The sequence below is a fragment of the Aquarana catesbeiana genome, linkage group LG09 (assembly GCF_042186555.1).
Source record: "Aquarana catesbeiana isolate 2022-GZ linkage group LG09, ASM4218655v1, whole genome shotgun sequence".
Classification (NCBI taxonomy): Eukaryota; Metazoa; Chordata; class Amphibia; order Anura; family Ranidae; genus Aquarana; species Aquarana catesbeiana.
The window spans coordinates 125,910,711-125,935,238 of record NC_133332.1 but is presented as its reverse complement, the minus strand read 5'-3'; the positions used below and the strand labels follow the sequence as shown (position 1 = coordinate 125,935,238).

The 24,528-nt window shown below is 42.2% G+C and overlaps 1 protein-coding gene across 5 annotated transcripts in view; it reads left to right on the top strand.

The window, feature by feature from the left end:
* Window positions 1-24,528, top strand: part of MCF2 (MCF.2 cell line derived transforming sequence) — a 256,235-nt gene that overhangs the window by 210,786 nt on the left and 20,921 nt on the right. The window contains exon 29 of one of the 5 annotated variants that reach the window (XM_073599250.1): window positions 13,640-13,767. The exons of the other annotated variants lie outside the window; for them this stretch is intronic. Coding sequence (XP_073455351.1) covers window positions 13,640-13,673 — 34 coding nt within the window. The 3' untranslated portion in view covers window positions 13,674-13,767. Of the gene's footprint in view, window positions 1-13,639; window positions 13,768-24,528 lie in introns of those variants that run through there. 5 annotated transcript variants of the gene reach the window in all.

Here is a 24,528-nt window from a genome sequence, read left to right as displayed (position 1 = left end):
TTCTGGCCAATGAAATTAATGAACACCCAAACATTTGACGCGCATAATAAGTTCCCGACCACACTATAGCCAAAAGGCGGCTACAGCACGGTCATCCAGTTGTGGGAGGGAGTCCACGGACATCCTCCCAAAACCACGCCCCCTCTGCGCCTCTTGGGGCACGCATCCAGCGCACTCTGTGATCGTTGTGTCCTTCGGACGCAGCTGATCACAGTTCATGGAAAAGGGCCAATCACAGCATTTGTAAACAAACTTGATGTTTTTCAGCAATTCTTTCTTCATGCGCTGTCACAGTGTGAGGAAAGGAGAGCTGAAAACCGACAATTTTGCCAGGGCACATTTCCACTAATAGAATCATTGCAGCACCATCAGTGCCAATCAATGCCCATCAGTGCTGCCCATCAGTGCCGCCTATCAGTGCCCATCAGTGCCGCCTATCAGTGCCCATTAGTGGCATGTATCAGTGCCCATCGGTGCTGCCTTTCAGTGCCCATCAGTGCAGCCTATCAATGCCCATCAGTGCAACCTCATCAGTGCATATCAGTGAAGGAGAAATTACTTATTTGCAAAATGTTATATCATAAACTAAGAAAAATTTTTTTTTCAACATTTTTACATTTGTTTACCAAAAAATAAAAAAAACTCAGTGGTGATTAAATACCACTGAAAAAAGCTCTATCTGTTAAAAAAAATATATAAAAATTTCATGTGGGTACAGTGTTGCATGAGTAATTGTCATTCAAAGTGCAATATCACTAAAAGCTGAAAATTGGCCTGGGCAAATTTGAAGTGGTTAAATGTGTTTGCAAAACATGGCTTTAGATGTATTTTTAAGTTGCATTTTCTTCCCCTAAAGCCTGGTGTCCAGGGGAGGAAAAAAATGTCCTGTGTGCATGAGGCTTAAGTATGAGGGCTGGGGTTATAGGGAGAGTCAGTGTGAGGATTGAAGTTCTAGGAAGGATTGCTGTGAAGGTTGCAGTTATATGAATGCCCAGCATAAGGGATGGGGGTTATAGAGCTGGTGTAAGGGTTGGAGTTACGGGGAGGTTTAGTGTAAGGGTTGGGGTTACAGGGAGGGTTAGTGTCAGGATTGGGGTTATACAGAAGATTAGTGTGAAGACTGCTTAGAGTAGGACATTTCTGTCAAAGCCAGAAGATCTAAGGTCTAAAAGCTTATCTGTGGCAACTGGCTTGCTTTTTCTCAGGCTATTCGTATGTAGTTACATAGTCTGGTTGTAAAAAGACACAAGTCCATCTAGTTTAACCAATAAAAAGGGGGGGATCATACAATCTTATATACCCCCTTGCCGACTGGCTCACGCCGATATATGTCGGCAGAATGGCACGTACAGGCATAATAACGTACCTGTACGTTGCTCTTTAAGACGCGGCATTGTGAGCACGTGCGCCGCCGGCGAGCTCTGTGAGTGTGATCGCGAGTCCTGCAGACATACCAGTGATCATTTCACGGAGAGGAAGAACCGGGAAATGCTGAGGTAAACAAGCATTTCCCCATTCTTCCTAGTGACAAGACACTGATCACAGCTCCCTGTGATCGGGAGAGGTGATCAGTGTCATGTCACACGTAGCCCATCCCCCCCACAGTTAGAACACCTCCCTAGGACACACTTAACCCCTGCAGCGCCCCCTACTGGTTAACCCCTTTACTGCCAGTCACATTTACACAGTAATCAGTGCATTTTTAATCGCACTGATCGCTGTATAAATGTGAATGGTCCCAAAATAGCGCCTAAAGTGTCTGACCTGTCTGCCATAATGTCGCAGTCACGCAGATCGCCGCCATTACTAGTAAAAAAAAAATATTAATAAAAATGCTATAAAACTATCCCATATTTTGTAGATGCTATAACATTTGCGCAAACCAATCAATAAACGCTTACTGCAATTTTTTTTTTCCCCAAAAATATGTAGAAGAACACGTATCGGCCTAAACTGAGGAAAAAAACGTTTTTTATATGTATTTTTGGGAGATATTTATTATAGCAAAAAGTAAAAAAGAATGCGTTTTTTTTGTTTATTGCGCAAAAAATAAAAACCGCAGAGACGATCAAATACCACCAAAAGAAAGCTCTATTTGTGGGGAAAAAAGGACATCAATTATGTTTGGGAGTCATGTCGCACGGCCGCGCAATTGTCAGTTAAAGCGACGTAGTGCTGAATCACAAAAAACGCTGTGGTCTTTGGCCAGCCAAATGGTCTGGGGCTGAAGTGGATACTCAATCTTATACCCACAATTGATTCAGAGGAAGGCAAAAAACTCCAGCAAAGCATAATCCAATTTGTTCCAGTGGGGGAAAGAATTTTTTCCTTATCCCCCAAGAGGCAATTAGATATTCCCTGGATCAACTTTACCTATACATATTAGTCTCTAGTTATATTATGTACATTTGGGAAATAATCCAGGCCTTTGTTAAAGCAACCTACTGAGCTGGCTAGAATTAGCTCTTGAGGGAGTCTATTCCACATTTTCACAGCTTACTGTGAAGAAACCTTTCCGTATTCGGAGATAAGATCTCTTTTCCTCCAGATGTGCCTCATTGTCCTCTGTGATGACCCTAAAGTGAATAACTCAACACCAAGTTCACTATATGGACCACTTATGTATTTATACATGATCATATCCTCCCCTTAATCTCCTCTTCTCAAGAGAGTATAAATTCAGCTCCTCTAATCTTTCCTCATAGCTGAGCTCCTCCATGTCTCTTATCAGTTTGGTTGCTCGTCTCTGCTCTTCCTCCAGTTCACCGATTTCCTTTTTGAGAACTGGTGCTCAAAACTGAACTGCATATTCCAGATGAGGTCTTACAAATGATTTGTACAGGGGCAAAATTATGTCTCTGTCTCTGGAGTCCATACCTCTCTTAATACAAGAAAGGATTTTACTTGCTGTGGAAACCACAGCTTGGCATTGCATGCTATTATTAGGCTAAGGCCGGGTTCACACCTATGCAAATTAGATACGGGTTTCCCCGCATCTAATTCGCATAGCAGGAGAATGTGACTGGCTCCCCATGGAGCCGGTTCACATATCTCTGTTGCGGCTGTGGAGTGCACTGCACTGTGCGTCTTTGGCTCCGTTTCAGGGCAGAATTCAGGCATAGATTCGGCCCTGATTTGTCCCTGAAACGGGGAACAGGGATGCACAGCGCTCCTGTGTGATCCGCAGCAGGTTCCAGTGTGAACCAAGCCTCATGTTCTATCAGAACACCCAGATCCTTCTCCACCATTGATTACCCTAGTTTTACTCCCCCTAGTATGTATGATGCATGCATATTCTTAGCCCCCCAAGTGCATAACTTTACATTTATCAACATTAAACTTCATTTGCCACAGAGTTGCCCAATTAAACAAGCACTGAGGCCTGCTTGTAAGTTAGAGACATCCTGTAAGGACGTTATTCCACTGCATAGCTTGGTGTCAACTGCAAAGCCTGAAATTGTACTTTTAATCCCATACCCTATATACTTTATAAATATATTAAAAACTAGGAGTCTCAACACAGAACCTTGGGGTACACCACTAACAACCCTAGATCATTCAGAGTATGAATAAGTAACCACTACTCTCTGAATTCGGTCTTTTAGCCAGTTTTCTATCCATTTACAAACCAATTTTTCCAAGCCTGTAGACTTTACCTTACACATTAGCCGTGTGTGGGGAATCGTGTCAAACGCTTTTGCAAAATCCAAGTATACCATGTCCACAGCCACCCCTCTGTCCAAGGTTTTACTTACCTCCTCGTAACAAGAAATCAGGTTTGTTTGACAAATTCTGTCTTTCATGAATCCATGCTGACTGTTGCTTAAAATATTTTTTTCCAGCAAGAACTCATCTTTTTTAAACTCTCCTGTATCTTCCCAACTAGAGATGAGCTCGATATTCGGGTTGAACATAAGTTCGACTCAAACATCAGGTGTTCGCCCGTTCGCCAAACAGTGCCGCAGAACGCTCCATAATGCTCTGCGAGATCACGGTGCATTGCTGTATGATGATTGGCCTAAGCATGCACCTGACCTGCATGGTTTGGCACGCTCTGCTAAGAGAGTCATAATTGGCCAAAGGCAGGGTGCCTTTGCCAATCATGTTTCAGGGAGACTATGTCCACGCCCCACACTATATAAGGCTATTTACACGGCAGCCGTGTGTAGTGTTGTTGGCATGGACAGAGAGATAGCTTGATTTAGATTAAGCAGGCAGGTTATTCAGTTAGTGGCAGTTTATTTGATATATATATATATATATATATATATATATATATATATATATATATATATATATATATATACACAGTCAGTCTAATATATATATATATATATATATATATATATATATATATATATATATACTCTGCATTTAGCATAGACTATATATTCAGTGTTTACTCGGTATTCAGTCAGTGCAGGCAGTGTATTTATATATATATATATATATATATATATATATATATATATATATATATATATATATATTAAGTGTAGCCTATATCTACAGTGCATTCTGTGGTGTACTGTTTCTAATACACTTCAGGCGGTGTTATATATATGTATATATATATATATATATATATATATATATATATATATATATATATATATATATATATATATACAGTCTTGTATACATACTCTGCATCCAGTGTAGCCTATATCTACAGTGAATTCGGTGGTGGACTGTTTCTAATACACTTCAGGCAGTGTACACAGTGTCTAATACAGTGTGTACAGTTTCTATTACACTTCTGGTGGTGTACACAGTATAAAATACAGTGTGTACAGTTTCTACTACACTTCTGGTACACAATACAGTGCAGCCATAGTATAGTTTATACTACTTTTCTGGTGGTGTACACAGTATCTAATACAGTGTGTACAGTTTCTACTACACTTCTGGTGGTGTACACAGTACACAATACGGTGCAGCTGTAGTAAAGTTTTTAATACAGTGCAGGCGGTGTACACAGTATCTAAAACAGTGTGTACAGTTTCTACTATACTTCTGGCGGTGTACACAGTATACAATACAGTGCAGCCGTTACATTTGCTAATACAGTGCAGGAGGTGTACACAGTATCTAATACAGTGTGCACAGTTTCTACTACACTTCTGGTGGTGTACACAGTAAACAATACAGTGTAGCCGTAGTACAGTTTCTACTACACTTCTGGTGGTGCACATAATACAGTGCAACCGTAGTACAGTTTCTACTACTTTTCTGGTGGTGTACACAGTATCTAATACAGTGTGTACAGTTTCTACTATACTTCTGGTGGTGTATACAGTACACAATACATTGCAGCTGTAGTACAGAGTACAGTTTCTAATAAAGTGCAGGCGGTGTACTCAGTATCTAATGCAGTGTGTACAGTTTCTACTACACTTCTGGTTGTGTACACAGTACACAATACAGTGCAGCCATAGTATAGTTTCTACTACTTTTCTGGTGGTGTACACAGTATCTAATACAGTGTGTACAGTTTCTACTACACTTCAGGCGGTGTACACAGTATCTAATACAGTATAGTGTGGTGTTGCAAAACAAAAAAATACATCATGTCCGGAAGGCCATCAAAGAGAGGCAGACGCTCACAGGCCACTAAAAGAGAGCAAGCAGCTTCTGTGTCTACAGTCAACAGTGGTGGTAGTGGACATGGTGCATTCTCTGCAGGTGGCCGGGGGACACGCTTGTCCTTTTTTTCTGATGCTGCCATGTTACTGAGCCAGAACATGCAGAAGAGTTGGTGGAGTGGATAACAAAGCCGTCCTCAACCACCTCATCCTGTCACCCAGGCTCAGAGTAGTTTGCCTTCCAACGCAGCTGCCAAAGCAGCCTATTCCACCGCCTCCTTGTCCACAGTCACTCCTTCCATAGCCAGTGCGCAGCGATTTGAAGGCTCTGATGTTGGTTGCCAGGTTGAGGAAGGGAGTAACGTGAGCCTAGAGAGAGGGAATGCCCAAGAGGGTCAAGAAACTGGCAGTCATGTTCCCCCAGCTGCAGCATACTGCCAAGTTTGCTCCAGTGATGAGGAGGGAGGGAATGATGAGGTAACTGACTGTACTTGGGTGCCTGAGAGAAGAGAGGAGGAGGAGGCACAATTCCAATGAGGCAGGATGTCCTCTAGGGGGCAGCTTAAGGGCAGCCACCCTATTGCATCATGCTGCAAAGCTCCACAGGTGCAGGGCGCTGCTGACTCCCCGCTGACTTTTAAAAGTTCCTTGGTGTGGGCATTTTTCAACACTTGTGCAGCAGATCTCACCGTTGCTGTTTATAACCTATGTCTGAAGTGGATCAAGCGTGGCCAGAACAGCAGCCACTTGGGCACCACATGCTTGACCAGACATATGGCGACCTGCCATGCAGACCATTGGCAACAGCACTTGAAAGACCCACATCAAAAAAAAAAAGGAAGACTTCTCCTTGCTCCTCATCTGGAGTCTCAAACCCTATACCTGCAGTCCTCTCAAAAACCTGCACTGAGAGGAATGAAGGTATAGCAATAGGTGTCCCAAGTACTTGCAGTCAATCTGCTAGCAGTACACCACCATCTGATTTTAGCAGTCAAATTTCCCTACCCCAGTTGCTGAACTGTAAAAAGAAATTCAGCCCCAGCCATCTACATGCTCAGCATCTAAATGCTAGCTTGGCCAAATAGCTAGCACTGCAACTGCTGCCTTTTCAGCTGGTAGACTTTGCCTCCTTTCATAAATTTCTGGAATGTGCTGTGCCTCAGCGGTAGATTCCAAAACGCCATTTATTTTCATGGAAGGCCATTCCGGCTCTCTACTGGCATGTGGAAGGTAGTGTTTTGGCCACGTTGGGCAGGGCGGTCAGCAGTACGGCGCACTGGGTAACTCTGCTGGCAGCTGGGAAGCATGCAGGACAGGGTTCAGTGTTGTTGGAGCTTGTTCCGCCACCACGCCTCCAAAATGCTAGTGGTGATTCTGCCACAGCTCTCTCTTCCACCCCCTCTTTTTCTTCTTCCTCTATGGCCTCTTCTGCAAATTTGATCTTTGAACCAGCAGTGCTCCATAAGAATTCAAGGCGCTACGCAAGCAGTCAGGCTAAAAGATGCCATGCAGGGCTTGAGTTTGTCTGCCTAGGGGACAGGAGCTACACTGGGGCAGAGATTCTGTCAGCTCTTCAGGGGCAGGCTCAGAGGTGGTTGGCGCCATGCCAGCTGCAGCCAGGAATGGCTGAATGCGACAATGGCACCAACTTTCTCTCTGCCCTCCGACAGGGACACTTGACCCATGTTCCATGTTTGGCATACGTCCTGAATTTGGTGGTGCAGCAGTTCTTGAGCAAGTACCCAGGCTTACAGGATCTCATGAGGCAGGCCAGAAAAGTCTCAACCTTATGTTTAGAAATATGTTCACCAACCCTAGTTGAGAAGCTATGTGTGGTCCTTTCCACATAATGTTTCCCACAGGGGCAGGTGATTAAATACACACGTGGCACATGTGATAAATGGTTTAATGCAATAGTATCTATGTGTAACATTTGATGTGAAGGAAATTGTTTTCTTTCTCCCAAGTGTGTTATGGGGACAGACATTGCATTTTTTACATGCGAAATAACCCTTCAAGTTATGAAAAAACGTGGGCCGAGAAGGCGGATTAATAATGTTGGGAGCAATCTGCATTTGAAGTGATGGAGCTCCTCTATAGATTACATCCTGTGAATAAGAAAAATCGCGCTAAAGATATGAGAGAGGCCAGAATCAAGTGCCTATAGCCTCATGGAGGGATAAATCCACATAGGTGATAATAACTGTGCCTTAAATTTAAATGGTGAAACACAAGAATTGCTCCTATGTCTGAAAAAAATATACGGTGTAGTGACGTGATACAAATGACAAATAAATGCCTCAAATCATCTACCAAAAAAATGGTGAACGAAATTCACTGTGACAATTGAATATCTCAAAAAGCGTGAATGGAAAGAAATATGTAAACAAATCTCAAAAGTGCAAATAATGTCCCTAATGGCAGTACATAAAACAAGATGGATAATAGTCCGTAAACTGCATGAGAAAAAAAAAAAAAAGGTATATAATAAAAAATTGAATGAAATACATATCCCCAGGTGACAGGTGAATATTGATAGCCTTGCTGCAGTGAATAGGGTGCGTTGATAAACCTCCACCTTCAAAAACTGCTGCCTCTTACCAAAAGATGTTGGTCTCTTAGTGATAGGAGACCTTACTGAGCGGATGGCTGTAACCCCAGCCTGGGGTCTGTAAAACAGGTGCTAGATGTCATCCGGTCTGCAAGAACCCTCTCAGTCAGCCGCACCAGGATGGTAGGGATAGGTCACCAAAAAAGAAATAAACAGCTCCACATAGCGTAAAACCTTACATTTATTGGAAAGCAAGATCAGAATTGCACTTACAGACGTCAGTGGTAAATGAGCGTACAAAGGAAAGGCCGGCCGGCTCCAAAACAACCCGTAACTTCCGGGTACTCGAATCGCGGTGTCGTCGGGACGTGGCTCCTCCTCCCTAGGGATAACCATAGATGCCTGGATATCAAAGTCTTGGATGTTGGTACAGTTGCGTCGTAGCCTTAAAAACTGGCTACGTGGGAAAGAACCCAGCCAACTCTGATGGTGACAGCTGTCGACAGGAATGTACGAGTTCCTATCAGTTGGTTTAAATTAGGTGCTTGTACTTAATTGATTGCCCATTACTTTGATAACCAAATCCAGAAAATAGATTTCTGTGGGACTGGCTTCAAATGATAACACAATGCCTCTATTATTATTATTGTTAAGAGTGGCCATATATGATTCAAGTGAATCCAAACTGCCATTTCATAGGAGGAGGATGTCATCTATATAGCGTACCCAGAGAATTATCTCTGATCTCTAATGGTCATAGTCGGCATCCTCCTCCCACTTGGCCATAAATAAATTGGCCAAACTGGGGTCCAATTTAGCCCCCATAATCACCCCTTTCTTTTGGAGGTAAAATTGGCCATTGAACCAGAAGTAGTTATGGCTTGTGGCAAAGGATCACAATTCCATGATGAACTGTTTCTGGTTCTGAGGTAGAGATGAATTTTGGAATAGATAGTATTGAACTGCTTCAAATCCGAGTTGATGTGAGATGCAGGTGTAGAGGGACGCTACGTCTGCCGTGACCAGTAAGCAACCCGCAGGGAATTCGATACTGGACAACAGCTGAATGGTATCTTTAGTGTCCTTCAAATTAGAAGGTACTTGTTTAACTAAAGGCTGTAAATAAAAATCAATATATCTACCTATTCTTGAAGTGACTGAATCTATCCCACTGACGATGGGATGTCCAGTTGTGTGCTTATGTATCTTTGGGAGATAATAAATGGTAGGTATATGCGAAGCTAATGGAACTAAAAAAGCATACTCTTTTTTTATTTAGAATAGAGTCAGAAAGGCCTCACTTGACAATAATACCCAAATCCTTTTTGAAACGATTGGGTGGGGTCACAGTATAATGGACTATATGTTTGACAATCGCTTAGGATGTGTAACATCTCATTTTCTTAGTCACATTTGTCCAGGATAACGATGGCACCACCCTTATCTGCTGGACGTACCACCAGATCCTTTCTCTCACATATTTGTTTCAACCCAGCTTTAACGGATGGGTTATTGTGAGGTCTTTTGATCACCAGTGTGTCTAAGTCACCAAGGACCAAGTCCTTGAAGACGTTGATAGGGTTCGAGGGAAACTTGAACGGGGGGGGTTAAATAGAGAAGGATTACTCAATCCTGAATGAATAGGCCCCAAATTAGTCAAACTATTATGGTTGGCTACTGGGTTGGCAAGTAAATATCTCTGAACATTCAACTTGTGTACATATTTATGGATGTCAGTAAAAGTGTGGAATTTATCAAGTTTCTTGGGAGGAACATATTTTAAACCTTATTCTAAAACCATGGTTTCTTCCTCAGTAAGTACAACTTTACTGAGGTTGAAAATTCCTGAACCTGCTAAGTTCTTTTTCTTTTTCCTTTTGATTCTTCACCCGCCTCTGGTGCCTCACCTTGTTCGGGACCTCTTTTTCTGGTCTGGTTTGGCCCCTCCCTGTGAAAACCCCAGTGATTAGGGTTATCTAGATTGTAATTGTAAGGTGAGTGATCATAATGATCTTGATCTCTTTCGCTGTATTGATAGGAGCCTGGGTAGTGATTAACCTCTCTCAGAGGTGAAAAACGATTATGAATAGGGACTGGATAGTGTTCTTGATAATAAGATGTTTGGGTCGTCTATCGAATCCTCGCTTAGGGCCCTGAGGGGGTCTATCTCTATTTTGATGGGGGTGATAAGGTCTAGAGGGAGATCTAGGAGGTAGTCTGACATAATTAGTCAGTTGTCCGAATGATCTATTGTCATGAGGATAAGGCCTAGGACTAGAACGGGAACCTTCTTCCCAAGCACGGTGTGGGTCCCTCTGGTTTTGACCATAGTTGCTTGAACTTCTAAAGCTAGGCTGTCTACCTTTTGGGGGGTACAACACGTTGTTGTGGTCTCACCACTCTTTGCAGTTGGGACAACTTTGTGACCTGGATAGATATTATATCATCCTTTTTATACTTTTATGATAATTTATATAGGGGCAAGGTGACTTAAAATTTGGACCAACTTGGAGACTTTCTCCGTCCTCTGGAGGTACCCTCAATTTCCGCAGATGACAGGGAAAGACTTAACTCCCCACTCACACTGGAGTCATTTCAGAATCGGCCAGCAGTAAAGCGTCAGGTACTGATGGCTTGCCGCTGGAGGCTTATAAGATCTATGGAGAAATACTGCTCCCGGAATTTTTGAAAATGCTTAACCAGTGATTCAACACAGGTAGGCTTCCAGAATCAATGAATGAAGCACTATTATTGTAATACCCAAACCAGATGATCAATACCCAATGATCAGACACTACCAGAGTCTTAACGCCCAATCTTGTTGCTGAACGCAGATGTTAAGGTATTGGCAAGGGTCTTGGCCAATAGACTAAATACAGTTATAGGGAAATTGATACACCAGGACCAGACAGGTTTCATCCCAGGAAGGTCCACAGCATTAAATTTGAGGAAACAGTTTGTTAACCTGCAGATGACTCCTGATAATGTGGGAAAAAGAGCAGTTTTGTCCCTCGATGCAGCAAAAATGTTTGACTGCGTCGAGTGGACATATCTGTGGGAGGTTTTGGAAAGATTTGGCCTGGGTGAAGGTTTTGTGAGGTGGATAAAATTATTATATCATGCCCCGAGCATGTTTACAGAGTAATGGTACTATATCAATTTTTTTTCTTTATCTAGGGTTACCAGACAGGGCTGCCCCTTCTTCTCATTGTTGTTTGCAATAGAGCCCCTAGCGATAGCAATTAGACATACACCCCTAATTAAAGGGTTTAGGAGAGGAGAAAGGGAAGATAAACTTTATATGCAGACGATGCTCTGGGAGATATGGATGAATCACTAGGTTCTGCTGTAACTCTGATAGAGACTTTTGGCTCCTCCTTGGGTTTCAGCATAAACTGGGATAAATCCTTATTGATCCCACTAGTTGAGATGTCTCCAATACTACCACAAAAAGTAAATCAGATTAGAATAGCTAAATCTTTTAAGTATCTAGGTATTTGGGTCTCCTTTAAAATCGAGGTATATTTTAATCAAAATTTTATGCCACTTTTAGATAAATTTAAGGCGAAGAGTACAATATGGACTAAATTACCCTTATTGCTTTATCGCTGGTGGGACGTGCAAATTTGATTAAAATGTTCTGGGGCCCTCAGTTACTTGATATTCTACATAATTCTCCTAAGTGGATTCCCCTTAAATGGTTTAAAAAACTAGATTCCCTGTTCCATATCCTACTATGGAAGATTAAAATTCCTAGACTTAAGCTTTCTACATTACAGCTTCCCAAAGATAAGGGGGGACTTGCTGTGCCCAATGCAAAGATGTATTTTATTGCTTCTCAACTGCAACAGATGGTGGGATGGGGCAATGTAGACAGGATGGACCCAATTCAATCAATACTTTTGACTTGACCCTCTTGTAATCATTTAATAACTCAATTGGAATCTGGACCCATTGGAAAGCTATACAAAGACCCACCTTATTGTTGATGAACAGAATATGGCAGGAAATGAAATAAAAAATGCAATATATAGACATTTCAGTTTATACCCCTCTATGGCAGAATATAAAGTATAAGGAGATACATAAATAGAAGGATTTGGGGTATGGAAAGGATCGGGGATTCAATATATTGACCAATTATACTCTGATGGGGTTCTAAAAACATATCAAAAATTACAAAAATAATATTTCCTTCCCCCCAACACCTTTTTTCAACATTTACAATTAAGACATGCTTTACAGATCCAATTTAGAGGAAAGAATTTAAAAGTTCAAAATATGGCATTAATAGACTTAATCACAACAATACAATTGAAAAAGGACATCATCTCTAAAATATATGGCTATTTAATGGGCCACCTCCAGGGAAAGGCTACCTGTCAAGCTAGACGGGATGGGAAAAGGAGCTAGGAGATCTTACAGATGAACAATGGCAAAATATTTTGGAAAAAGTACAATCAGTATCAGTTTCACCCCAGCAAACTTTAACACAATTGTATTATATTATTATTATTATTATTATTATTATTATACAGGATTTTTATAGCGCCAACAGTTTGCGCAGCACTTAACAAAATAAGGGCAGACATTACAGTTACATTACAATTTGGTACAAGAGGAGTCAGAGGGCCCTGCTCCTTAGAGCTTACAATCTGAAAAGGAAATGTGAGGGATGAGCTGATGGAGGAAGTAAAACAGTGTATTAGTTAGAAGCAGGATAGGCTTCTTTAAAGCATAATTCATAGGTTGTATAGGCCCCCAGTTAAATTGCATTACTGGGGTAGACGAGATACATCTGACTGCCCCCGGAGTAGGAGAACCTCAGCTGACCTAATACATATGCTATGAAAATGTCCCAAATTATTTAGGTACTGGCAAAAAATGATACTATTAACCAGGTATATCAAACACAGGTACAAAGGGATCCTAAAATAAGTTTACTGGGGTGCCTAGAAAAAGAAACATACATACTAGCAATTAGGATAGAAATTAACAAGATGTTTTTTATTGTACGCAAGCTAATCGCACAAAAATGGATTTCCTCGAATGTGCCAACATATGAGGAATGGAGCTTACAGGTTAACGGCACTGTATTAAAAGAATGGCAAGTTTTGTCGAAGTAAGGGGTCAATAAAAAAGTTTTATAAAATATGGGATTTGTGGTTGGGCATGCCCGGGATGACTCCTTTTATAATAGCAACAGATGGAACTCCAGGGGTGGATGGTTCTTTTTCAAATTATAGAAAATGTGGGGAAGGATAGGTGAAAGAGGGTGGAATAAGGTAAAGTAAATGAAAGGTAGGAGGAGAAAAAGGAAGACGGAAGAGACAGGTGGAAAAAAAGAGGAAAAAGAAAGGGAGAGGGAGAAGAAAGGGAAAAAAAAGAAAAAGGGAAGAAAGGTGGAAAAAGAGAAAGGAAGAGTAGAGGGATACGTTTAGGATATAAATGGATTGTATAGCTAGGCGTACCTATAAATATATGACTGTCGGTCTTATTGCAGGGGGGATTTCTTCCCATGGATGGATATAGGATGACATCGATAAAACGGGGGCAAAGAAGAAGGGGGGAAAGGGATGAGTTATTTACATGAATAATAGTGTTGATGTAATTAAGATAAAGATAGGCAGTGTATGTGTGTTGGCCTCTTGGTTTGTTTACTGTTTTTTGTTTGTTTTATTTTATTTATTTATTTATTTATTTCTCAATATGTATTTTGTTGTTTTTGTTCTAAGTGTTGTAAACTAAAATTGGTGCTAATAAAAATTATGAATTGAAAAAAAAAAAAAAAAAGTACTTTTCTCTTGAGATCCTTATTTGACCTACATCCTAGGCAAAGATCATGTGATCTCTGGCTACCAGGTGCATTTTGAGTGTGTCGTGTCATTAGAGATCACAAAAAGTGTGCTATTGCAAGGGAGGCAAACTCTGTCAGGTAAACTTGCATGGAAATAAGAGGATCACTAAGGCATAACTGTTACAGTATGCAGACAGCATAACTAAGCCAGAACCAAAGCATGCATAGTGACTTCCGCTATACACATATATAATTACAATCTATACATACAACAGGATTCTTAAAACATTAACACACAGTTATAAGAAGGTGATCTTTTTCAAACATATAAAAAGAAAAACAATAGCAACTAGAATTCCCAATTAATGTGCCAATATTGCAGTTAAAAAAAATTACTTTTATTTATGGGGTCCTTATGCAACTAAATGTCAGGCACACGTGGACAGAATAAAAAATGGTTCTATTTGTGGCCTTTCTAAATGTAGCTTAGCTGAGCAGGTCTGTCTCTGGAGGAAAAGCTGAGTATCCAAAATTTAATAAAAGACAGTTTGATGGAGTGGAATAGGTGGGTAGGGCACTCTCCAGGGTGTCAGGCACTGCCTATTAAACAGGTGCTTCCCACAGCAACTCTTTTTATAATACCAATATGCTGCTTCTCCATTAGATTAGAGTTCTTCTTTTGAGAGCCTCCTTTAGCTCAGGCCACCAGGAATGTATGGAATACAGTCCCTTGCTTCTGCTGTGCTGCAGTTTCCTATATGGGCCCAAGGCTTATTGTATAAATATATATCTGTAAACTTCCCATCTCTGATTTTTATCTTATACTATAACACAAAGCTCTTTCCCCTTTTGGAGCTGTTGTGATGTTTTTTTCTCCTGCAGGCAAGGCTTCATAAATATTGGGATTGCATACAAAATACTGATAAAAAGCATAGAAACTAAGATATGCCATAGAATAAAACCTTTTTTTATTGACCTGAAAGTAGGGATGGGCTTTATGTTCGGGTAGAACATGAGTTCGACTCGAACATTGGCTTTTCGCCCGTTCGCCGAATAGCGAACAATTTGGGGTGTTCACTGCAAATTCGAAAGCCGCAGAACACCCTTTAAAAGTCTATGGGAGAAATCAAAAGTGCTAATTTTAAAGGTTAATATGCAAGCTATTGTCATAAAAAGTGTTTGGGGACCTGGGTCCTGCCTCAGGAGACATGTATCAATGCAAAAAAAAGTTTTAAAGCGGCTGTTTTTTCGGAGCAGTGATTTTAATAATGCTTAAAGTGAAACAATAAAAGTGTAATATTCCTTTAAATGTCGTACCTGGGGGGTGTCTATAGTATGCCTTTAAAGTGGCGCATGTCTCCTTTGTTTAGAACAGTCTGACAGCAAAATTACATTTCTAAAGGAAAAAAAGTAATTTAAAACTACTCGCGGCTATAATGAATTTTCGGTCCGGCCATACACATAAAAGTTCATTGATAAAAATGGCATGGGATTCCCCCACAGGGAAACCCCGAACCAAAATTAAAAAAAAAAAAAAATGCATGGAGTTCCCCCTAAATTCCATACCAGGCCCTTCAGGTCTGGTATGGATTTTAAGGGGAACCCCGCGCCAAAATTAAAAGAAAAATGGTGTGGGGTCCCCCAAAAATCCATACCAGACCCTTATCCAAGCACGCAACCTGGCAGGCCGCAGGAAAAGAGGGGGGGACAAAAGAGCGCCCCCCCCTCCTGAACCGTACCAGGCCACATGCCCTCAACATTGGGAGGGTGATTTGGGGTAGCACCCCAAAGCACCTTGTCCCCATATTGATGGGGAGAAGGGCCTCATCCCCACAACCCTTGTGGGGGTCTGCGGGCAGGGGGCATATCGGAATCTGGAATCCACCTTTAACAAGGGGACCCCCAGATCCTGGCCTCCCCCTGTTTGAAATGGTAACGGTTACATTGTACCCGTACCATTTAAAAAAAAAAGTGTGAAAATGTTAAAAAAAAAAACAACACACAGCGGGGTAAAAATAAAACTGTCCCACATAGTCCATTCACCACCGCTGATCGACTGAAAAAAAAATAAAGAAGATCTGCCTCCATGGGAGGCACACGCCATATGACGCATCCTCGCAGGTGACAGCTCTTTTAAAACTGTGGGCGGGGCCGCACAGTGCTGTCGTCGGGTGACCCTGCCCCCTCAGACACACGGGGACTTCCCTGTCACCCCGCCCCCCTCTGACACACGGGGACATCCCTATGGCTTCCCCTGTAGCGTCAGAGGGGGATGGGGCCACCCGGTCCACCCTCCTCTGACGCATTGGGACATCCCTATGGCTTCCCCCATAGCGCCAGAAGGCAGCGGGGCCACCCGGTCCGCCCCCCTCTGACACACAGGGACATCCCTATGGCTTTCCTGTAGCGTCAGAGGGAGCGGACCGGGTTGCCCCGCCACCATGTGGCCCCGCCCACAGTTTTAAAAGAGCTGTCACCTGTGAAGACTCGTCATATGGCGTGTGCCTCCCATGGAGGCAGATCTTCTTTATTTTTTTTTTGGTCCGTCTGCGGAGGTGAATGGACTACGTGGGACAGTTTTATTTTTTTATTTTTTAATAAAGGACTTCTCCCACGGTGTGTGTTGTTTTTTTTTACCATTTTCACACTTTTTTGTGTGAAATGGTACAGGTACAATGTACCCGTTACCATTTCAAAGAGGGGGGGGGCCGGGATCTGGGGGTCCCCCTGTTAAAGGGGGCTTCCAGATTCCAATAAGCCCCCCGCCCGCAGACCCCCACAACCACCGGGCAAGGGTTGTGGGGATGAGGCCCTTCTCCCCATCAACATGGGGACAAGGTGCTTTGGGGGGCTACCCCAAAGCACCCTCCCAATGTTGAGGGCATGTGGCCTGGTACAGTTCAGGAGGAGGGGCGCTCTCTTGTCCCCCCCTCTTTTCCTGTGGCCTGCCAGGTTGCGTGCTCAGATAAGGGTCTGGTATGGATTTTTGGGGGGACCCCACGCCATTTTTAAAAAAAAAATTGGCGCGGGGGTTCCCCTTAAAATCCATAGCACACCTGAAGGGTGTGGTATAGGTATGGATTTGGAGGGGGACCCCCATGCCATTTTTTTAAAAAATTTGGTGCGGGGTTCCCCTTAATATCCATAACAGACCTGAATGGCTTGGTATGGAATTTAGGGGGACCCCCATGCATTTTTTATTTTAATCTTGGTTCGGAGTTCCCCTGTGGGGGAATCCCATGCCATTTTTATCAATGAACTTTTATGTGTATTGCCGGACCGACAATTCATTATAGCCGCAAGTAGTTTTAAATGACTTTTTTTCCTTTAGAAATGTAATTTTGCTGTCAGACTGTTCTAAACACGGGAAACATGCGTCACTTTACAGGCATACTATAGACATCCCCCAGGTACGAAATTTAAAGGAATATTACACTTTTATTGATTCACTTTAAGCACTATTAAAATCACTGCTCCTGAAAAAACGGCCATTTTTAAAACTTTTTTTTGCATTGATACATGTCCCCTGGGGCAGGACCCAGGTCCCCAAATACTTTTTAAGACAATACCATGCATATAAGCCTTTAAAATTAGCACTTTTGATTTTTCATGTTTGTGTCCCTAGACTTTAACGGTGTTCATGTGTTCGAACAAATTTTTTGCCTGTTCGCATGTTCTGGTGCGAACCGAACGGGGCGTCCGGCCCATCCCTACCTGAAAGCACACTTTCTAAGAGCACAGAATAGAAAATAATACACTGCAATAAAAATACCAGATGCAGTGTGAATTGACCATATGTTTCTACAGTATATAGAGGGGAGGGTGTGAAATTGATATATAGGCTTTGATGAAGATATTGAAAAAAAAGCAAAACCTCTTTTAATATGATCGAGATTCATATAAATATATTTATTCATGTATGGTAGAAAAGATGATAAATTTGTATATGGCTAAAAATATTTTTTTTACACTTGTTGTTATGATCACTGCAGGGCCGTCTTTAATATCGATTGGACCCTGGGCAAACATTTTCTTGCCCCCCCCCCATACAGTTTCGCTCTTCACCTGCTTTGAGACATACAATAAATAGCAGCTAGACTTAAAATCAGTTTACTGTATCAGATCAGACAGTGATTGCGACTGGTTGCCAGAGGTTACAGTGTATCATTACCGGTCACTGACTGGTTGCTAGAGGTTACAGCACACATTACGGCTCACTGATTAGTTGCTAGAGGTTACAGCACATGATTTCTGCTTGATTGGTTGCTAGATATTACTGTACAGTAATACTGCTCACTGATTGGTTGCTAGAGGTTACAGCACATCATCCCCTCACTGTAGGGGGCATGATATACATATGAATGCCACCTTTATTTACATATGTATGCTGTCGCATGCAGCTATTTGCATATGAATGCCTCCGTTATTTACATATGATTGCAGGTTATTTACATGTAAACACAGAGTCTGCAGGTGAGTCATTTGTACAACACAATAGGGCAGAGCTGGGCAGCATTAGTAGCAGCACTTCACACTGAGATATCAGGACACAGCATGGAACTAAAACTTCAAGGGGCAAAGGAATTTAAACTGGGATAGTTGGCATGTATAAGACAGCTGCTTTGGGCCCCACAACAATGACAGGGCCCAGGGCAGCTGCCCCTTTTGCCCTGCCTTAAAAACGGCCCTGGATCACTGTAATGTTCAGAGTTTCTTTATGTAAGGAAATATTTTCCCAACTCAGCTCTGTAGGTTTTTCCTATTATAAAGGCTTATTTGACATATTTTTAGCAACCAACGTGTATAATACAAGCATTTTTCAGTCCTGTGAGTTTATTGCATACCAGTATAAATCAACGTGTGACTTGTAATATTCAACTTGTAGCGGTGATGATAAATGTCAGGTTCATGTGTTTGATTATGAAAAACAGTAACAATCATTAGCAAAATGTTTCTTTTTTTTAGCAAATGTTTTTGAATATTTAATTTAGTTTTACATTCATTACATTACTTTTTATGTGAATCAGCATTTGCTTATTTATTAGTATGCACATTTCGTGTTCCTTTAACCACTTCAGCTCCACAGCCCTACAGCCCTTCTCTCTTAAGCCGCGTACACACAAGCGAAATGTCCGACAGAAAAAGTCCGACGGAAGCTTTTCATCTTATATTCCGATCGTGTGTGATCCTCATCGAACTTTTTTTTTTTAAATTCTGACGGACCTAGAAATAGAACATGTTCTAAATATTTCCGACGGAACCAATTCCTATTGGGAAAACCGCTCATCTGTATGCTGTTCCGACGGACCAAAAACGACGCATGCTCTGAAGCAAGTACGAGACAGAAGCTATTGGCTACTGGCTATTGAACTTTCTTTTTTATAGTCCTGTCGTACGTGCTGTATGTCACCATGTTTAGGACGTTCGGACTTTGATTTGACCGTGTGTAGGCAAGACCGCTTGAACGGAGAAACCTTCGGAGTTTATTCCGACGGCAAAACCGGTCGTGTGTATGCGGCATAACAGGACCACAAAGGTTTTTTTTTGTTTTGTTTTTAGCTTTTTGTTTCAGAGATGTGAACTTCTCGCCTTTCTAGTCTGTCCCTTAATATTACACACCTTTTCTGGTGCCCGTAGGGCTTTAGTTTGATAGCAGATTTGAGTACATATGTTTTATACACTGCTCAAAAAAATTAAAGGAAAACTTTAAAAACACATCAGATCCCAATGGGAAAAAATATCATGCTGTATTTCTATATTGATATGGACTGGGTGATGTCTAAAGGATGCCACATTGTTTGATGGAAATGAAAATTATCAACCTACAGAGAGCTGAATTCAAAGACACCCTGAAAATCAAAGTGAATAAATGATGCAGTAGGCTTGTCCATTTCGCTGAAATTTCATTGCAGCAACTCAGAATGGTACTCAGTAGTTTGTATGGCTCCCACGTGCTTGTATGCATGCCTGACAATGCTGGGGCATACTCCTAATGAGACGACAGATGGTGTCCTGGGGTATTTCTTCCCAGATCCGGACCAGGGCATCACTGAGCTCCTGAACAGCCTAAGATGCAACCTAGTGGCGTCGGATGGACCGAAACATAATGTCCCAGAGGTGTTCTATTGGATTCAGGTCAGGTGAGTGTGAAGGCCATTCAGTGGTATAAATTCCTTCATCCTCCAGGAACTGGCTGCATACTCTCGCCACATGAGGCTGGGCATTGTCATGCACCAGGAGGAACGTAGGACCCACTGCACCAGAGTAGGGTTTGACAATGGGTCCAATGCTTCCCCAGACCATCACTGACCCACCACCAAACCGGTCATGCTGAACAATGTTGCAGGCAGCATAACATTCTCCACGGCTTCTTCAGACCCTTTCACATTTGTCACGTGCTCTGGGTGAACCTGACCTCATCTGTGAAAATCACAGGGCACCAGTGGCGGACCTGATAATTCTAGTGTTCAATCGCAAATGCCGATCGAGCTCCAGGCCACCCTCATGAAGTCTGTTTCTGATTGTATTGGGCAGGGACATTCACACCAGTGGTCTGCTGAAGGTCAGTTTGTAGGGCTCTGGCAGGGCTCATCCTGTTCCTCCTTGCACAAAGAAGCGGATACCGTTCCTGCTGATGGGTTAAGGACCTTCTACGGCCCTTACCATCTCTCCTAGAGTAACTGCCTGTCTCCTGGAATCTCCTCCATGCTCTTGAGACTGTGCTGGGAGACACAGCAAAACTTCTGGCAATGTACAAAATCTCATGTAAATGGGAAGAACCGCGCTAACACAAAAACATATAAGCAGCAGCATATAGTGCGATAACACCAAAATCTAGAGTCCTGTAAAAAGCTGCGCTAAAATTATTAAAAGTTCATATAAATGACATCAAGGGGATTTCTCCAAGTCCTTATTTCAAAGTGAAAACACCACCACCGTGCACTTCTAAGCAGTAGTGAAAATCTCATGCACTGAATGTCTCGCTCTTCTCACAGGACACAGACCATTGCCAGGGCTCCTTCCCATTCCAATGGAAGAGAGATGCAATCACATACCTGGGTATTCAGATCACAACTAAACTGTCAGATTTGTACAAATACAATTTTCATGTAACTTTGAACAAAACAAAATCAGATCTAAAGGATTGGGCAGGCCTAAATGTCTCCTGGTTTGGCTGTTCGGCCTTGCTTAAAATTACTATTCTTCCACGCTTTCTTTACTTGATGCAGACCATCCCAAAACATCTCCCGACAGCCTTCTTCACACCATACAGACAAGCCTGTTCAACGTTGATTTGGAAGAACTCTCCACCACGTATCAAATATACTCAAGACTAGTGGAGGAATAGGCTTGCCTGATCTTTATAAATATTATTTGGCTTGCCATCTCACTAAAATCATTGACTGGAATATTCACAATGATAAAAAGTTATGGGTATGTATAGAAAACTCTTTTACACAATTCCTAGTCCAAGATCTCCCCTGGCTCTCGCCTAGACATTGGCCAACACAGTCCTTGACACATCCACTTATTCACCCATGCCTGGTGGCTTTCACATGGGCAGCTAAATCTACAGTCCTTTCCTCGGTTCCAGGGCCCTTAACCACATTAAAAGGAAACCCTGATTTCCCACCAGGTAATGTAGGCTAATTTCTGAGTCGTGAATGGCCCTACAATGATATGAGGGCGCAACACTTTTTTTTTTAAAGGCGATCCCTGCTCTTACGACAACCTGGTTGACGTTTCATTAACCAAATCTTTCCCCTTCTGGTCGTTTAGACAGATACGAAACTTCTTGTCTACACAAACATCACAATCAACATGAACAAGACAGCTTACACCATTTGAATCCCTTTATACAAGAAAAACGCGACAAAGGCATTTAATATCCCTCCTTTACATTATGTTACTGGAAGAGCCTAATATCACCAGAGATCCCGCATGCACCACATGGGGTAAGGAACTTCAGATTTCCTTATCCTATGAGGAGTGGGAAATTATACACGAATACACACACAAGGGCTCCATGAACGTAGCTATTCAGGAAAACTGTTATAAAATCGAAATGCGGTGGTACAGAACTCCCTCCCTACTCCACAAATTCTCATCATCCATACCTAACATGTGCTGGAGATGTGGTAAAGCAGAAGGCACTATGCTGCACGTTTGGTGGGACTGTGACTCCATCCAGCTTTTCTGGAAAAAGGTACATGAAATCATCTTACAGGTCACCACATATACCTTAAATTATACTCCAGCGCAATATTTATTGCATCACACAACATTGTGTAAAAGTGCTTACTACAAATCCCTAGCTATGCACATGGTGAATGCGGCAAAACTGTGTGTTCGGATACACTGGCGATCTAATACCCCACCAACTGTTGGAGAGTGGTTCGCCAAGCTTTCCAAAATAGAAGAGATGGAGGAACTGATACACATCTCCCAAGAACAGATACATAAATTCACGAGAACGTGGGCATGCTGGACCCATTTTAAAACGACCGATTATTTCCAAATTGCCAATTTCTAGACAAGGTGTCGATTTGCGCACTACACATATACTTTACGATCATTTAATCAAAAAGGATATGGCTGGGGGGGGGGGGGGGGGGGAACGGAGGCGGTGGGGCTCATCACTCTAACTTTGTCATTCCATACTCCGCAGACTCCTCTTTCCAGTGTCCCTCCTCCCCTTTTCTTTCCCCCTTCCCTGTTGCATATACATATAGCAATGGTTAGGTACGTTTCCAATGTGCCAAATGGAGATTATGCTCTTATGATTCCCTGATTGTTGTGCATTCTGTTTTTCTCTCTGGTACATGAAATTATCTAAAGGACATTTGTAGTCCACAATATTTTTTTTGTATGGTGTGCATGCTGTTCAAACTGTAAACATTTACCTGTTTTTAATTTCAATAAAAAATTTATGGAAAAAAAAAACTTCTGGCAATGGCACATATTGATGTGCCATCCTGGAGGAGTTGGACTGCCTGTGCAACCTCTATAGGGTCCAGGTATTGCCTCATGCTACCAATAGTGACACTGACACTAGCCAAATGCAAAACTAGTGAAAAACAGTCAAAAAAGAGTAGGCACAGTTCCTGTTTTGGAGGTCGTCTCATTGTTGCCCATCTAGTGCACTTTTTGTTCATTTCATTAACACATAAGCATCTGAAACTGATTAACAACCATTTCTAACTCAGTACCAAAAGCCAAAGGAAAAACACTACTGTGTAGGCAAGAAAAATAAGGTCACATTAAAGCAGCAAAGATAACACTGAAGTACATTTGCATGAACTACTTTACTTGTCAAAAGTATTCCAATTGTGCTACAGACACCCCTTCCAAACCACATAACCAGGTCAATTACCTCACTTTCCTCTGTTGTAGTTAAGCAACACAACTTGATTGTCAACCTACTTCAGCCTGTGATTGGACAATAAAGGAGAATCAGCACACTGATAAGGTCAACACTCTGCTATATATAGTATCTCCTGTAAACATTTTCAGGTGTTGACTATCAGCAATGTGTAAATGAGTGGCCATGACTGGCTCAGAGTGTTGTTCCTTCTTTACATAAGAGTACTGCCCTGCAGGGGATTACAGGAGCCTCAGATATATAGAGATTCAGTTATTTTTGCTAGCTCTGTGTGAAAATATATTTAATGACTTTTAATGAATACACTGTATGGAGTGCATTTTTTATAGGCCTATGTTTATTAGCGTCTGTGTCCTCAAGCCTAAAATCCCCAGTACTTACCTGTTCCCAGGGAGCCACAGGTGCCGCATGCAATATTGCACATGCCCGACTAAGGGGTCATGCGCGGGGTCCAAAATGTTATACTTTGTCCTCTGTGATTTGATCATTCTTCACTAAAACCTTTGGACAATACTAGATGATCCGTGGTGTGCGGGCATATATAAGCATTGCAATACAAATTAATGGCTGTATGTGATCATATTCATGCATGCGGTGTGTTTCCCAAAAAAAGCAAAGTGGCGTGTACAGTTTTCATGTTAATAGGAATCATTAATCTACAGGTTATGAATATTAAGGGCTTTAAAGCAATTGTTAATGTATTTTTTTTAAAATAACAAACATATCTATACTTACCTGCTCTGTGCAATGGAATTGCACAGAGCGGCCATGAACCTCCTCTTCTCGGGTGCCCTGCCGGTGCTCCTGGCCTCTCCTCTTTGTCCAGTGCCCCCATGGGAAGCTGCTTCCCATGTGGGCACTCGTGCATGCTTGCTCCCAAGCCCAGCTGCTGAGTCCATTTGACACAGACAGTGGGGCTCGTCCTGCCCCCTACTCCCTCGTCACTGGCTTTGATTGACAGCACGAGCTCCGGGTGCCCCAGCAAAGCCAGTGAGACCTGGAAGTGAGGGGAGAGAAGAGATGCAGATGTGCACAGTGCTGAATTGAGGGCTCAAGTAAGTAAAAAGGAAGGGGGAGGGGTGAGGGGGATGTCGATGCCTAAACATTTTTTACCTTAATGCAAGGAATGCACTTTAAGCAAATTTTGACTTTATTGGAAGAAGAGGAGCTCAACCCTGCCCGCCATTTTCTCCTCCTGTAGTCGGCACTGCTA